Source organism: Dioscorea cayenensis, chromosome 5 (genome assembly GCF_009730915.1).
Source record: "Dioscorea cayenensis subsp. rotundata cultivar TDr96_F1 chromosome 5, TDr96_F1_v2_PseudoChromosome.rev07_lg8_w22 25.fasta, whole genome shotgun sequence".
NCBI lineage: Eukaryota > Viridiplantae > Streptophyta > Magnoliopsida > Dioscoreales > Dioscoreaceae > Dioscorea > Dioscorea cayenensis.
Window position 1 is genome coordinate 23,626,737 of NC_052475.1, and position 17,027 is coordinate 23,643,763.

Sequence of the window (17,027 nt, forward strand, 5' to 3'; positions counted from 1 at the left end):
ATTAACTTGACGCGAGGGAGTATGTCGCTGATGAGTATGAGATGGAATTCGACAGGCTTTCTAGGTATGCTCCGAAGTTGGTTGATGATGATCAAAGCAGGGCCCGACGCTTTGAGGGAGGCTTGCAGGCACATATTCGGAGGGGTTTAGCCGCTTTACCGACCCGACTATCTGCAGAGGTGGTAGGGCGCTAAGTCATTGGACACTCGTTTGGGGTGACACCAGGGATCAAAGTAGAAGATTTCAGAAGAAGAGAGATAGAAGTTTTGATAACAAGGGAGACCGTAATACTGGGAATGGAGGAAGATCCAAGTCCGATGTGGTTGCGAATAAGTCTCAAACAGTGGGTGAGCCGCCAGCTCAGAGATCTCGAGGATTGCCACCTGCTTCTTCTCGTTCTGGCCAGAAGAAATGCTCTACTTGTGGTGGTGTGCATGACTCTAAGGATTGCAGGCGGGTTACAAGGGCATGTTACAAGTGTGGCAGTCTGGAGCACCATATTGCTGAGTGTCCACAGATGCAGTTTTCTGGAGCACAAAGATCCTCTACAGTTCAAAATTCTAGGCATGAACCAACACCTAAACCTCAGGGTTCTGTGGGTCAGTGAGCAACCCTCATCCTCCACTCAGCATAAAGTTGAAAGGCCGAAGACACAAGGACGAGTTTATGCATTGACTCAAGAGGATGCTCATGCCTCAAATGCAGTAGTGTCAGGTATACTATCAGTTTATTCCACATATGCCTGTGTCTTATTTGATTCTGGAGCTACACATTCGTTTATCTCGTTTACTTTTATTCGGAAGCATGTTTTGCCTGTTACTACTTTTGAGTATGATTTGTGTGTTGCCACCCCATTGGGAGTTGATATTGTTCTTAGTAGAGTATGTGAGAACTGTCCCATTATTGTTGCCGGTCATGAGTTGCTAGCTTGTCTTCATGTTATGGGTATGACTGACTATGATGTCATTTTGGGAATGGATTTTCTGTCTAGATTTCATGCTGTAGTTGATTGTTATACAAAAAGGGTATTATTTAAAATCCCTGGTGAAGCTGAGTTCACCTTTCAGGGAAATGAGTCTGTATCACCGCCTTGTGTGATTTCCGCTTTACAAGCTTGGAAATTACTCTTGGGTGGGTGCTCGGGGTTTCTTGCAACATTGGTGGAAGTTGAATCAGAAGGGCCAGTGTTAAAGGATATTCAGGTGGTCAATGAATTTTCTGATGTTTTCCCTAAAGATCTTCCTGGTTTGCCACCAGATAGAGAAGTTGAATTTACTATTGATTTGATTCTGGGAGCGAGCCACATATCTAAGGCTCCTTACAGGATGGCACCTGCAGAACTTAAGGAGTTAAAGAAGCAACTTGAGGAACTGCTTGAGAAGGGATTTATTCGCCCAAGTGTTTCTCCGTGGGGCGCTCCAGTTTTGTTCGTGAAGAAGAAGGATGGCAGTATGCGATTATGCATTGACTACCGAGAGTTGAACAAGGTAACAGTAAAGAATCGATATCCATTGCCTCGGATCGATGACCTTTTGATCAATGCGTGGTTCTCGGTGTTTTTCAAAAATTGATCTCGAGTCAAGATATCACCAAATGAAGATCAAAGCGGGGATGTGTCGAAAGTCCGCATTTGGACTCATTATGGGTATTATGAGTTTCTTGTAATGCCTTTTTGGGTCGACGAACGCCGGTACATGCTTTTTATGGATCCGATGAATAGAACATTTAAACCTTTCTTGGATAGGTTCGTAGTGGTTTTTATTGATGATATTTTGGTATATTCGAAGAGTCGGGAAGAGCATGAAGAGCACTTGAGGATTGTGCTAGGCATCTTGAGAGAGAAGAAACTGTTTGAGAAATTCTCTAAGTGTTAGTTCTGGTTGGACAGGGTAGCTTTCCTTGGTCATGTGATAACTAAGGATGGGATTTCTGTTGATCCCAAGAAGATAGAAGCTTTTGTTGAGTGGAAGAGACCTACTAATGTGGCAGAGATTCGCAGTTTCCTGGGGCTAGCCGGTTATTATAGACGATTTGTGGAAGGGTTTTCAGTGTTGGCGGCACCATTGACCAAACTCACTAGGAAAGGAGCAAGTTTTCAGTGGTCAGATAAGTGTGAACAAAGTTTCCAAGAGTTGAAACACCGGTTGGTGTCTGCACCTATTCTCACACTTCCATCTCCTGGTAAAAGGTTTACCATTTATAGCGATGCTTGTAAAACTGGTCTTGGGTGTGTTTTGATGCAGAATGGTCATGTGGTGGCTTATGCTTCTAGACAGTTGAAACCATTCTAGGTGAACTATCCTACTCATGATCTGGAGTTAGCTGCAGTGATTTTTGCCCTGAAGATATGGAGGCATTACCTGTATGGGGAGACTTGTGAGGTGTTTACTGGATCACAAGAGCCTTAAATACATTTTTCACCGTAAGGAGTCGAATATGAGAGCAGGAGGAGATGGTTGGAGTTATTGAAAGACTATGATTTGACCATCGGCTATCATCCCGGAAAGGCAAATGTGGTAGGCGATGCCCTTAGTAGGAAATCTTTCGATGAGTGTTGCTACATTAATCACCTCCCGAAGCCTATCTTGGAGGATTTGAGACGAATGGACCTACAAGTGGTGTTAAAGGACACCCGGCGTGTATTTGGCAGGTTTAGTGGTGAGACCTACTCTATCTGAGAGGATTAAAGCAGCACAAGAAGTGGATGGTTATCTGCAGAAGATTCGGCAAGAAGTGGAAAGGGGCACCCAAGTTCAGTTTAGAATTCATGAAGATGGCTCAGTAAGATTCGGTGATCGGATTTGTGTTCCAAATAATTCAGAATTGAAAAAGGAAATCATGGAGGAAGCTCATTATACCAGCTACTCAGTGCATCCTGGAAGCACCAAAATGTACAAGGATTTGAAGGATATCTTTTGGTGGAACAACATGAAGAGAGATGTCGCACAGTTCGTGGCACAGTGCTTGACCTGTCAGCAGGTCAAGGTGTAGCATTAGAGGCCAGCGGGACTTCTGCACCCTCTTCCCATTCCTGAGTGGAAGTGGGAGAACATTGCTATGGATTTTGTGTCTGGGTTTCCTCGAACCAGTAAAGGCTTCGACAGTGTGTGGGTGGTGGTGGACAGGCTGACCAAGTCTGCTCACTTCTTGGCTGTCAGGACTGGCATGACTTTAGAGAAGTTAGCTGAGTTGTACATTGATCAGGTGGTGAGACTTCATGGTGTTCCTGTTACTATTGTGTCTGATCGGGATACGCGGTTCGTGGCACACTTCTGGAGGAGTCTACATAAGGCCTTAGGAACCAAATTGACGTTCAGCACAGCTTTTCATCCGCAAACTGATGGGCAGTCTGAGAGAACAATTCAGATTCTGGAGGATATGCTTCGGGCTTGTATGCTTGATTTTGGGCCTTCTTGGGATCGACATTTGCCATTGATAGAGTTTTCTTATAATAACAGTTATTAGTCAAGTATTCAAATGACTCCTTATGAGGCACTGTATGGCAGGAGATGTAGGTCACCAATTTGTTGGGATGATGTAGGAGAACGTAAATTGTTAGGGTCAGAGATTGTGCAGTTGACAGTGGAGAAAGTTCGTCTTATCAGAGATCGTCTGCGAATAGCTCAGAGCAGGCAGAAAAGTTATGCAGATAATAGGAGAAGAAGCTTGGAGTTCCAGGTGGGTGATCATGTGTTCCTAAGAGTAGCTCCCACTAAAGGAGTTATTCGTTTTGGTGTGAGAGGGAAGCTCAGCCCTCGGTTTATTGGTCCGTTTGAGATCTTAGAACGCATTGGTGAGGTGGCATATCGACTTGCATTACCACCTTCATTGTCTCGGGTACATGATGTGTTCCATGTTTCTATGCTGAAGAAGTTCATTCCGAATCCTGACCATGTGATACAGTTTTATGACTTTGAGCTTAGCAATGATTTGACGTATGAGGAGCGACGTATAAAGATTGTGGATTTTAAGGAGCAAACATTGAGAAGGCGGGTCATTTCTTATGTCAAGGTTCAATGGAGCAATCATTCAGAGCGTGAAGCAACTTGGGAGTTAGAGTCTGAGATAAAAGAGAGATATCCGTATCTTTATGATACTTCAGGTAAGAGTTTAGAGGACTAAACTCCTTTAAAGGAGGGAGGAGTTTGTGGACCCCAACCTCTTAATTAATTTTAAATTATTTTTAGTTAAATCTATCTACTTATTTATATTTTAAAAGGAGACCCTTATCTTATCCCAGCCTCCCAGATCTGATTTATCGTTCCGTAACACCCGAGCGAGGATCCTCACACGATATTTGTTTTGGTTTAAAAATTAGAGGAGAGTAGAAAACCGGAGGAAACCCTATCTCTTCTTGTGTCGTGTGGTGACCTTGGCGGCAGGCTCTTGATATTTTGTTTCTCGTTGAATTTTGTGACGAAAGATCCAAGGTAGGTGCTTGAATTTTATTGTGGTTGTGAGATCTTACTTATTCTCATCCTTAGTTTTCACCCGTAAGGAATTTGATATGTGTTCACCAACGTTTGTGTTTATTCATTCATTTATGCACATGATTTATGTTTGTTAGGGCATCCTTCGAGTGCTTGATTTTGGATAATCTGATTTGGAGTCTTGGAGTTGTGAAACATTTAGGTAAGTATCCACATATAAATTATAATACGTATATAGACCTTTTGAAACTAGATAAATTTGTGAAAAATCAATATTTAATTTATTTATTTTTGTGATAATTAGGGTTTCTATTTACTATTCAAATGTTGTTTATATAATTAATATTATTTTTTTGAAATTATTTTTAATTTATTTAATATTTCAAATTGATGATCTTCTTTTGAATCGAAGTGTTTACATGTGCGAGTGGAATCTTGATTTTTATTTAAATTTTTGAATTTCAAGATAATTCATTTAAATTCTGAATTTTTCTTTTTTTCTAAAAATTTCATATCTTCCGAAATTTTACATACTCGTGATTGAATTATAATTATTTAAAATTTCTTAATTTTGGAAATTTGTTTAAATTGTGAATAATTCTTGGGTTTAAAGTCCAGATTATGTATTATTTATTTATTTTGAATTTCAGGTATTTATTTAATTTTTGATTAAAGAGTATTATTATTTTTATTATCTGTTCATGTTTGTATTCCATTAACTGGTGTATTTTGATATGACAAAAAAATGGGATCATGTTACTGTAAATTTTTATACTTTGCTTGTTTTGAATTTTGTTAGTTCATCGTTTTGTGAACAAGGTACTTTGATATAGAAATTAGTCCCCAACTAACTTTGCAACAACCCTGTCACTGGGGGTTAAACACTGACCGTGTCGACACGTATTTTGTTCTAGAAACTATAGTTTCCCACTGCTTGCCGTCGGTCGAGAATATCGGCCTTTGTTAATTTTTGGCTCGGGTCATCGAGGGTAAAAAAATATGACTTTTGTTTTATCTCGGGTCACGAGGGTAAATATATGAATTTTTGTGATTTGTTTTGGGCAATAGTTGTTTGGGGACCTATATGCTTAATTTTTTTGACATCTATGTTATGTGAATTAAACTTATGGTTGGTTTTTGCAAATCATTAAATTATGATTTTTGATAAGTGATCCCTATATTTTTAGTGGATGCTTACTTTGAATCTGTCAGCTCATAAATTTTGTTGTTATTTTTCTTTCGGATCGGGGAGTAGAGGTCGGTGACGGATAAGCTTTAGTAGGGATCGTTGGGACCACCGTCAATCTTCTTAGCATGTAGTAAGTCCCGTTTGTTGTGGGCATAGTTTTTTTATGTGATTAAATTTGTAGCAATCGTGCAGAGACAACTTAGTTATTTCTTTTTAGTGTTGAACTCCATTCTTGTTTCTAGCCTTTCCTCTGTTAGACTTTTTGTGATTAATTGAGAACAGGTTTTGAGGCCTTACATGCCTACTGGGCCTCAGCTTGGTTGGTGTGTGGCCGTTTGTCAGTGCACTGAGCCTGGGGAGCCAGGTTCGGGGCGTGACAATCTTTCTGTTTATCATACAATTATACGGGTTAAAGGAAGTATGATAGTCACTGTTGTTTTCTTGAGCCCCCTCCGCGCTGTATGATTCATTCCACTGCTTCAGCTCCTTCATTATTGACCCTTCTGCAGCAAAACTGGCAGCAATCTATTGATTATTGCAGTTTGGATGGAATAAAACTAAACACAACATCATATTAAAATGGATTGTCCTGTGGATGTCCCTTGACTGAATATAAATACAAATTGTGTCAATCTTCAAAAAGAACTAGAGTTCTTCGGATGTCCTTAACTGGATTGTCCTGTGTGCCTGATTATAAATACAAATTGGGTCAATCTTCAAAGAACTAGAGTTCATATAACAGGAAAAACAGCCGCAAAATCAGTTTTCATGAATAAAAATTACAATTAATATCAATAACAAAAAGGAATTTTTTTTTCTATACTTTGAGAAAAAAGGTTGAGGCAATTCTACCTGGATTCACAGGAGGTCTATGTGAAACAATGTCACTCATATCAGTTGAGACAGAGGCATATCTTCTAAGTTTTGAGCCGATGATAACTCTTTCTGAACCACTGAAGAAACACCAATATACATGAGATTGAATACAGTAGAATTGGTAATCTATGATTGTCTGAGAATGCTACCTAGAAACTGTTTCCGCACTACTACCCTGCCTACACAATGACCCTGCCAGTGCCAGTGAGAAAAAAGAAAAATCGAGGTATATTATTTAGCCAAACAAGTACTTGTTATAGAGATAAGAATACAAGATCTTCAATTCATGGTTGAAAGGCAATTTGATGGATAGGTTTCCAAGATCATGATCAAGCTGATGGCCCCTAAAATCCATGCAAAAATTATAGAATATTATTTATCCAAACATTTCTTGTACAGAAATAATCACATTTATTTATTTTTTTTTTAATAAATTTATAGTGCCAATTGATCAACAGTCACCAGCATAATTTAGGTTAATATAAAAAGGATGAAGAGGGGCAAGACCATCGTAAGCCTTGGATTTGCTCTTCATAGCTGGAAAGACCAGAAAATGACCACACCAAAAGACCTTGCATGATAAAAACTTTAAAGAGTCCTTTCTTTAGTCGCAAAATTAAGACATGATCGAATAATCACATCCAGTTAGTGAAGTATTTAAATGAATGAGTTTATTCAAGGCTAGTTCTTATATGCTGCTCTAGATGGTGAGGGACTTGATAATTCACAAAGAAGTCAACTTATGTGGCATCTATCAAGACTTTCTACTCCATAAGAGCAAATCACTTGCCACTTATGCCACAACAATGCCCACAATGTTTACTTGAACACCAATATATTTGATCATTTCTTAAGATCCTCCATCTTATGAAGAAAGTAATTTTTCTATCTTTTTTTAAGACAGATAACTAGCCATAGAAATATCTTATCTTGCAGCATTTACCCCTTCACCCATGAAATGGACGTGAACATTAGACTTACTTTACAGGGTGCCACTGCATCAATAACATGTTCTATAATCATATATCTGTTCAAAAGAAAAATAGCGTAATTCAACAAAACCATCAGTCTCACAAAGTTCATCAAAAGGTTAATTGTCAGGCAATCCAGAGCAAGTAAATACCAAGAAACATACATGCAATATATATGTTTCAAATTCATGTAGGATCAAGAGTAAAATCTTTAGGTTGTTCTGCCTGGGGAAGGATTGAAAAAGACCCGAGTAGGCTAAATAGTCCCTCAAGTGCTGCCGCAGAAATTGATCTTGTAAAAGACTGCCAAAGAAAAATTTATAGATAGAAATCTTTACTGAAGGTAAATCACTTTAACAGATGCACTAGCTGATGAAAATTATTGAAAGCCCACAGAGAATATTCTTTTGTACAGAATGCTGATTCTGTTAAGAAATGAAGCATACCAAGCATCAAAAAACAAAATCCCAGTAATCCAATCAGAGAGACGTTCAAGATGGAACGTCATTTAAAGGCTTAAATTTATCCCAGGTAAAAAGGTAAAAGAATTAAGTTGGAAGAGAAAACAATGTATTAGTGTGATTCATGGAAATACACCACGATGGCAAAACAGAGATATCAAATGACATTCTAATTATAAACTAGATAATCCAAACTAGGAATAATTGTAAATAACAGACATTATCCATGTATTTGTGACAAATAGCATTTGTTCCCATCAAGAATGCAGGCAGATGCCCAACTTGATGTACAAGGCAAGAAGATTTCTTCTTATAGCTACAACTTACAGTATCTTTGCTGGAACTTCCATATTTTCTTTGTATCTGTTGTAAAATTTATAACTGAAACTGAGTATGATACTAATAAAACCATCAAAGTAAATACAAATAACCATATGTCATCTTCTCACCTTGAGTGAAAATTCAGTCACATCATCTTCTCACCTTGAGTGAAAATTCAGTCACATCATCTTCTCACCTTGAGTGAAAATTCAGTCACATCAAGCAACAAAAACTTGGCCTCGAAGTAGTGTGCTAAAGCCTTCACAAGCATCTGCTGGTAAAGCTCTTTAGATGGGATTCTTAAAGTTAGTCCTAAGCACAGAGAATATATTTATAGATGACACCCCAAATGAACTACCTGCAGAGCCTGACAGCCAAATGGCCTGACTAGCAGGAGAGAGATTTCGAGTGAACTTAGAAAAGTCCCTTTTCTTCAAATGAACATAAGCTGCACTTACCAATAATACGCGCGTTTGCTCACTATCATCAAAATCAAGAATGTTATCTTCATAGGAAAAAATGGGAAAAACAAAAAACAAAGACCACCGAATTAGAATCAACTCAGTGTAAGCTGAGAAGCAAATAATAGAGAACAAGTATCCCAATTAAAAAAAAAACCCTTAAAAAAAGCCAACTTTTTTAGGAATCTAGTGTCATAGTTTCCGGAATGGCAACAAAAATCCTAGCATTCATAGTCATCGGTGACACCAAAGAAAGTTCAAGAAACCTAAAAAAGCTCCATTTCCACCATCTAGCGATTCTAATCTAATAAGTCCACCCAAGCTACAAGAAGGAAAACATAACCTCAAGTAACAAGGAAACTCATGAAAGGCAACTTTGCTCTCCCTTCCATCAAAGACCATCCTCATCAGCTCCTCCTCTACTATCTCCGGCATCAAAATCGGCGATGAATCACCCGCGGCCGTCCAATTACCGACAGTCTTCCGGGAAGCCAAGCCGAGCCCAGTGCCAACACCAAGTCCAACGCCGAGGGCCGAGATTAGTACGTCCTTCTTCTCCATCTCTACTCCGCCAAAGCTTCGATCCTCTTCTCCAGTGATTCTAGGGATTTGAGGGTTTGAAAAGACTGAGCTTTGGCTTGCGAGGCGGGAGGATGGCGGTGCTGGAGGGAAGGTAGTGACGTGGAAGAATTTAGAGAGGGACACGTGGATATTTTTTCAATATATATATAGTTTAACTCGTTTCGGGCGGGTAAAATGAGGATCCGATAGTCTCGTTATCGGATTTGAATTATCGGGTCGGATTCAATAAGGAGTGAAAACAGGGCTTTACCTCTTCGTCATCGTGGGAGTTCCAGATTGAGGCTTTGAACCGCCATTGGTGCCGGTGAGGATCACCGTGAGTTCTCTCTCATCTCCTCTTTCGATCTTTTTTTTTTAGATTATAATTCGAATTATTTAGTTCATGGATGATCTCGATCCTTCAGTGATTGGACTGTTATGTATTGGGAGATTTATGTGAATTGTTTGCTTGGAAGTGAGGAATTTTCTCTATTGCAGTGGCTTGAATTGTTTGGGATGATTCCTACGCCATTGTTTTCGGGAATAGCTCCACAGTTGCAAGCTATGCAACCTTTTCAATCCGTTGTGAGTTCGTTCTGGGAGTCTGGAAATGTTCATGATCATGTGAAGAGCTTGCGAGAAACCATTGATTTATTACAAGCAATGTGCGTACCTTGTTGTGATTGGTATTGGCATTGGTGTCTTTGATTTTTAAGTAAAGTAATCTTTTTTGAGGCAGGGAGAAAGAGCTGGAAGAAGTTCATCAAATGCGAAGATTAAGTGGAAATGATGCTGAGGGAGATGAGATGCAGGGCATGCATCTGCAAATATTTGAGACAATTAAAGCAAAGAGGATTTCTTTAGATATTCAGGAATCTCTTTCGTTGAATGCTGCAAAATCATTATTTTTCTCTCTGAAGAATCAGCTTCTACCTTTCAGTTCTATTGCTAGTGGATTAGCTTCATGGGAAGAAAGATCGGCTACAGTTAAGTTGGCGCAAAAATTCCAAAAGTATAAGAGGAATAAGCATTGGAAGAAGAAAAAGAGGAAGCGTGTTGCTGAAATGTTGCGCAAGGTTTCTCAGATGTTTGGCTTTTGGTTTGCTATTGAAACATCTTGTAAATAATTTTAATTTAATCATGCTCATGATGATTTACTGAGTTTTTTTTTTCTTTTTCTGTGATTTTTAATTTGCCTATAGGAGCGTGAAAATTGTGATAAAGCTGATAAGGAAGTTGCTGAATGGAGGGCTAGGGAGATTGCCAAGGACATTGCTAAGAGGAAGGTATGAGAAACTGTCTTTTACATATGCAATATGTATTTCTTGTGTAAGATGACCTAGAATTACTAGCATTTTTATTTGGATCATGCTGAAATAAGTAACTTCAGTCTTTTAGGGCGATTTTTAGTGAGTTAATGGCTTATTTGATGGGTTGATTGTATGATTGCATAGGATATATCATAAATGTGAAATTGGTTGATTGAAAAAGTTAGAATGGACCAAGTAAGAAACGATTACATTACAAAGTTCAAGAGTAATCAATAGTCTGTTTGTGTTGAGATGGATGGGCGTATAATGTAAAATAAACAGTCCTTCCAATTACTTTTAATCTTGTCAATGAGTCCCTGATGTGGACAGGCAGACATAAAAGAAATCTGGGTGTACCATAATCAGAAGCATTTCATGAGATGTATTGCTGTTAGTTTTTTCGGTGTAAAATTTGCTAGTGTTCTCCATTTCATGTTATCCCTAGGTCTATGACTTCTTTTGATTGGCGGAAGTCATCATTATTGTGAATTTGTTTTATTGTCATATGTCTGATGATGAGAATTCCAGGTAGAGGACATGAAGGCAATTGCGAAGCTTAAAGCTAATGAAGAGAAAAAGAGACTTGAATCTGAGGTGAGACTTAAGCCCCTGAACACTTTGTCTGATAATCTTGAATTTGTTTCTAAGAGACTATCCTGTATGGTTTTTGATGGTCCTTTCTCTTGGCCTTTATAATTCATAATTGATCTCCTATGTATTATGGGACAATTTAACATGTTTTTAAAAGCTTTTTAATGTGGCATGCTGTATAGTATTCCAGTGCTTGCTGTTGACAAGCAATCAATTTCGTTGTGTTCGAATTTCATACAGAGAGTTGTCTGCAGAAGCCTGTGCTATTTTGGTTTTAGTCTTACTGAATATGCATTCTATACATCTTCCCATTGTGACTGGAAATTGCTTGATTCATGGCAGTAATCATGAGGAGATTCCATAATGAGTAGTTCTTCTCTTTGACAAAATAACTGATGGCAACTTATTATATCACCTTCCTTTTGGCTTTCCCATCTTTGCATACCCAAAGAGGAACTCAAATTCTTTTACACTTCCCTTTTCATGTGTGCTCTTAGTTATACCTGCATATTAGTAGTGTGTAATTGTCATTGAAGAATTTGCTAAATTTCTGGTTCATGTCAGTAAGTTTCCTCTATGGAAAATGTTTTTTGTTCTCGTGAACTATTTCACACACATTTTTGTGCTGAACGCTTGTACAGCTTTCTCTCATGGACCTGCTTGTTCCAAAGATAATTAAGTTTATTTAGTCACAGAACATATTGAGCCCATTTGTATGATCTGATTAATGTTTTGGTTACTTATACATGTGTTTATTTTTGGAAGAAGTTTCAAATGGTTGTACAGTCCTGATGGACATGTTATTCTTGATGTGCAGCTTGAGCTGATCTTGGTTATTGAGAAGTTGCAAGAACTTCGTTCCATCAGGATTCAAAAATTGAAGAAACAAGGTAAGTTTTTATGTTTATATTTTAAAACTTAGATCTTATTCTTTACTTGGGCAGCAACCAAAATGTTATATATATGTGTGTGTGTGTGTGTGTGTGTGTGTGTGTGTGTTTGTGTATTCCTTGCTTTTTTTTTTGGGTGAAATTATATGAGTATGATAGTATCATTGATTATACAATTGGGTGTATGGAGTTTAGATTTATATCAAATTTGCATCTGAGAGGCCTCCAGTGGGTGCCATTAAACATGGAGTGAGGCCCATTAACTGTGTGCCACTTGGAAACGAACTTGAGTTTTAATATCTGGAGTAGTTATATTATATGTAATGTATGCTTTGTAATTGGACATTAGCTGTTCTCTTCTGTATTTATGATAAGATTGACTTCAAAAACCATATGTGCAAGTCTATATATGATTTACCATACATTTTTAATCAATTTGAGCCTATTCCAAATTAGTGTCAACTCCTCCTTTCCTATCTGCAATCCCTCCACCACCTCTGCAATTCTTGTATCTGAAGGATCTATGTGATTTCACCACTTTCTGGATGAGTCATTTAACTCATAAATGGATGATATAGTTTTCTTTTTTACTGTGTTTGAAAAAAAAAAAATAATTTTATTGTTTATTTGTTTATTGTTCACAATTCACTAGATTAAATGACTTGTGCAGGTGTCTGATCAGATACTAATTTTCTTGCTTTACCATTAATGTGATTGCACTGAACATCTTGATTGCCTACCTAATAAATTGTTTCTTATTAAACTCATGTGTGCACATGATTTAAATAATAAATCATTTAAAGGGCTTTCATGTCTCATTTTTGTTTCTTTTAACTGTCTGCAATTCTTATTAGGGAAACGCTTTTCTTGTAAATTCTCTTTCTCATGGATGCGGGCATAAGAGTGGTGCACAGTAAAGGATATTGGAAGATGTATAAGGTTTCTTAAAATCTTATTCTTTTGCAGGGCATTTTCTTCCGGAAGAGGATGACAAATTTCTGGAACGAGTACGTGCTGCAGTTGAGGAGGAGGAGCGGCAAGCTGCTGCTCTATCTGAAGTGTGTGCTACTAAGGATGCTATTGCTGCTGCTGAGGGATCAAGGAAAGTTAACCAGAATCCAATCACTGAAGAAAAAGATATCAACCATGACAAGAGTGACTCAACCACTATGCAAGATAGGTCCAATGCAACAGGGAGTGAAAGAAACGTAGATGTAGATGAATTTGTGCGCCCTGCACCTGATGAGAACCCAAAGGAAAGACTAACTGCAAGCTATGATTCTGTGACAAATTTACCATTTGAGTTCTACCATTATTATCACGGAAGCAACAATGATATGGGAACCCTAATCGAGGCAAGTTATACTTCACAGTGAATGCACTGGTTATTCTACTTTTTCTATTAAAGTTTCCTACTTAAATCTATGATGCTTACATTATGTTCTAGGTTTTTTTTTCATTTGTTGGTAAACAGAAAATGGTTGATTCTCCCTTTGTTGTGGATTCCTATTTCCTCAAAGTGAATAATCCATTGATTTATGAAGGAAAAAAAAAAAAAATCTTTCAACAGGAATCGTGCAATATTTTACAAACAACTTTTAGTTCATTTGCTCAGTGGTGTAAATAAGCAGGAGTCCAGTAAACAGAATCCTTTTCCACAGTATCTTTTTTCTAGTTAGTGGTATTTCATGTTCATCCGCTTGACTATTCTACTCCTGTTATTAATTAGATCATTTTGTTTGAATCGTTCATGTTGTTCCAACAGTTTGCCAATTATGATGTACATACTCTGTAATTTTCAGGTCAGAAGAATGTGGGATGCATATATTAGACCTGGTGGAAGGTGTGTAGTTACTTACTTTTCTGTTTAACTTATATACATGACAACATTAGAGTATCTTATTTTCCTTTTTTATCATTACTGCAGCAGCAGCAAGATAAAAAAAGAGTTCTTACTCTAGACTGTATATGTTATCAAACAAAACAAATTTTGACACTAGTAGCATGGCATAAATAATCTATCTTCTGAAAGGTATCTTTGCACTGAGACGGAAGTAGAGGAAAACAACACAAGTGGAGAAATTGTTTTGTTGTGCCTTTTTAAATAAAGAAAATGAGACTGGATAAGATTATGTTTCCTTTTCAGTCCATCATTTTCCATGCTCCTTCCTTTCCATTTTTCTAATTTTATCCTTTATAGTTTTTTTTAAAGTGGATAAACCACTTATATTAAAAAGAGGACAAGGTACAGCAGGGATTATCCTTTATAATTTCCTTCGAAAGAAGAAAAAGAATTTTGTTTCTTTTTTTAGTTAACTTTGCTAACAATTGTTGATTTTGGTGAAATTGACATGCAGCCGTATACCAGGACATTGGATTCAGCCACCGCCGCCTGCAGATGAGATCTGGGCATCTTATCTTGTTACTAGGCCCAAGTGAAGACTTACCTATCTGAGTGATAGAGACCCATCGCTTTCTGCCAAGAACTGCCCTGATTCTAAAGCTTTGGCTAAGGAAACATAATTCACAAGAAAAAAAAGTAATTTTACAATGCAAACCATCTGGAAACAATCTCAAATCCATGGATCAGGTAAAGTTTGCAAAACTTACCTAAACTACAGTCTTATATAGCTTATAGAAGGTAATTCCATCATTAGATGAAAAATGACTGACCAATGGAATGATCTAGGTGTTGAAATTAACTACAGTCTTATACTCAAAATTCAGGTTCTTACTTGCATCTTCTCTTTCCAAGTAATGCAATCAAAATTCAGGTTTGCAAAGCGAGAACACAAACCATACATTCACATAATATAGAACTGAAACCTAGAACACAGAACTTTGTTTGTAAGCATTTCAGATGACATACTCAAATTTTAGTTTTATTTTTATGTCTTTCTTTTTGCCTCGGCAATGTACTCTAAATTCAGGTACAAAACTCTAGAGAATGCTACCCAGCTGGAGAAGTATAAGGTGTTAAGTTGTTGCTAGAGATTGGTCCATTGTCCTCTGTTCTTCATGTTCATGATTGCACCCCAGTTTGCCCACTTGATTTGTTAGTGCTTGGCATCCAGTTAATTGTTAAGTTTTTGTATGATCTGTATGAGCTGTATGAGCTGGATTTGCATTATAAAGCCCCCCACTCACACCTACCTTTACCAACACTGTCTCTTCTGGTCCATGTCTGGATTCTTTGTAGCTTTAATCTAACCTAATTTCTTTTTTCCTTTTTTTAATTGATCAATATTTTAGTACTTTTTTCTTAAAATAGAAGTAATGTTTTTCATTGTGTTCTCAACTTGCAGGTCCACTGAAAATGTTCTCTGTGTGCATGTCTACTCAAATGTATTTTTCCAACCGTTAAAAAAGGGACCAGACTTCTTGTAATGAAGAAAGACTTCTGGTTATGACCAGATTGATTGGGTTTTGAGTAATTGTTATGTTTGTGGTTTTGATGTAAATCAAGATAATATATTTCTCATTAGAGATACTTTAAGTCAAGTATCAGAAATCCGTCCAGCAGTAAGATTTAGACTTTACTAAGACATTAATTTTTCTTCTGTTCTTATTTTTCTAGAACTAGAAAGTTTGCTATCTCTTGATATTATAATATTCCACTCTGATGTCATTAATAAACCTTCTAAATAAATAAATAAATAAATATAGAGTCATCTACATTGGAATAAAGACTCAGTAGTACCATTTTCTTTTTTTTTTTTAAACTTTGAATAAAACGTTCCGAGACTGATACTACTGCCCTATGTGTTACATGCTATATTGCCATTTATATCTATAATAATAACACATTTAAGTAAAATAACTAAATAAATAATATATTAAACTAGTAAAGAAACCAATTTATTGTTAAACTAAAACCTATCAGATATCCAGCTCAAATTGTCATGCTGGATGTTGACACCCTCTCAAAGGTCAAACCAAGCCGACTTTTTTTTCTCCGTCCAATCCGTGCAGTGCGGTGCAAATAGACTAAAATCTTGTCTTTTTCCTTTTTTTTATATTAAAAAATATATTATTTATTTATTTATTCAATTTTTTATTTATCTCCTAAGTTTAAGGCAGACGGAGTGGGCTCACATATCTCATTGTCTTAGTTGTCTCTCACTAACAGTATAACATCAACATCTTCTAGGACATTTCCTTTTTCTTATTATTCTTATTATTATTATTAATAAAACAAAGGCTTTTAAAAGACTAGAGTTGATCTTAATCTCCACACGTGTTTTATTTTCTTGGTCATAGTGTTCATAAGGTCATATTTCAGCACCCAATTTTATTTTGAATTAGTTGTGAATGTTTGCCTAGTTTTTGTTCAAGGTTCTTGGTCTTATTATGATGCTCATAAAAGGCAAAAAATAAAGAAAAAAAGAAAAAGGTATTAAGACAATTGCATGTGCATTTACATCACTTGTCATAAAATAAATTATTTGGATATTTTTTAGTTGAACTATGAGGGATCTGATAATATTGAATATTTATAAAGGATATCAAATTTTATCATGGGAAATGTTTTTATTTGATAACATTATTATATTTCATATGAAGTAAGATGAAGAATATACTACTTTTCTTCACATAAATTTTTGTCCTCCTTTGTCCAATATATATATATATATATGTATGTCAAGCAGTATTTATTTCTTTATCTTATTTCACATGAAATATAAAACATGTTTTCAAAGAAAAGCATTTCACATGATCAACTCTGATGTCCTATATATTCAATATTATTAGGACCTCCATTTTCACATGATTTTTGTAAAGAATATTTCCAATAAAATGGTAAAGATGAAAGAAGATATTATGTCATTAATCATGTAGAGAACCTAATTAATTGGTGAAAAGAGTCATGTTCATGAACGGGTCAATGTATTGAGTGATACTTAATGATATTTATGATGTATTCTTATCAAGTGTTTACTAGCATAATTAATTAAGTGTTAATTAA

At 36.6% G+C, this 17,027-nt stretch overlaps 2 protein-coding genes and 1 long non-coding RNA gene across 3 annotated transcripts; 2 read left to right on the forward strand and 1 right to left on the reverse strand.

Moving 5' to 3' along the window:
* Positions 1 to 296: 296 nt before the first annotated feature.
* LOC120260141 lies at positions 297 to 4,274 on the forward strand. The gene is given in 5 exon segments (XM_039267582.1): positions 297 to 1,546; positions 1,889 to 2,227; positions 2,346 to 2,455; positions 2,651 to 2,952; positions 2,998 to 4,274. Coding segments are annotated over 5 exon segments (3,126 nt in total). The 3' UTR covers positions 4,123 to 4,274.
* Positions 4,275 to 7,733: 3,459 nt separating this feature from the next.
* LOC120260952 lies at positions 7,734 to 8,409 on the reverse strand. Its single transcript, XR_005536532.1, has 3 exons — positions 8,377 to 8,409; positions 8,255 to 8,290; positions 7,734 to 7,769 (listed from the first exon to the last, which is right to left on the reverse strand). It is a non-coding gene; the product is annotated as an uncharacterized LOC120260952 (long non-coding RNA).
* A 1,055-nt stretch (positions 8,410 to 9,464) lies between these two features.
* LOC120259871 (U11/U12 small nuclear ribonucleoprotein 59 kDa protein) lies at positions 9,465 to 15,595 on the forward strand. The gene is made up of 10 exons (XM_039267324.1): positions 9,465 to 9,607; positions 9,769 to 9,935; positions 10,010 to 10,346; positions 10,473 to 10,556; positions 11,109 to 11,174; positions 11,989 to 12,061; positions 13,028 to 13,416; positions 13,864 to 13,904; positions 14,419 to 14,651; positions 15,367 to 15,595. Exons 2-9 carry the CDS (start codon positions 9,787 to 9,789, stop codon positions 14,498 to 14,500), a joined length of 1,221 nt encoding a protein of 406 aa, XP_039123258.1. The 5' UTR covers positions 9,465 to 9,607; positions 9,769 to 9,786; the 3' UTR covers positions 14,501 to 14,651; positions 15,367 to 15,595.
* The last annotated feature ends 1,432 nt before the right edge of the window (positions 15,596 to 17,027 follow it).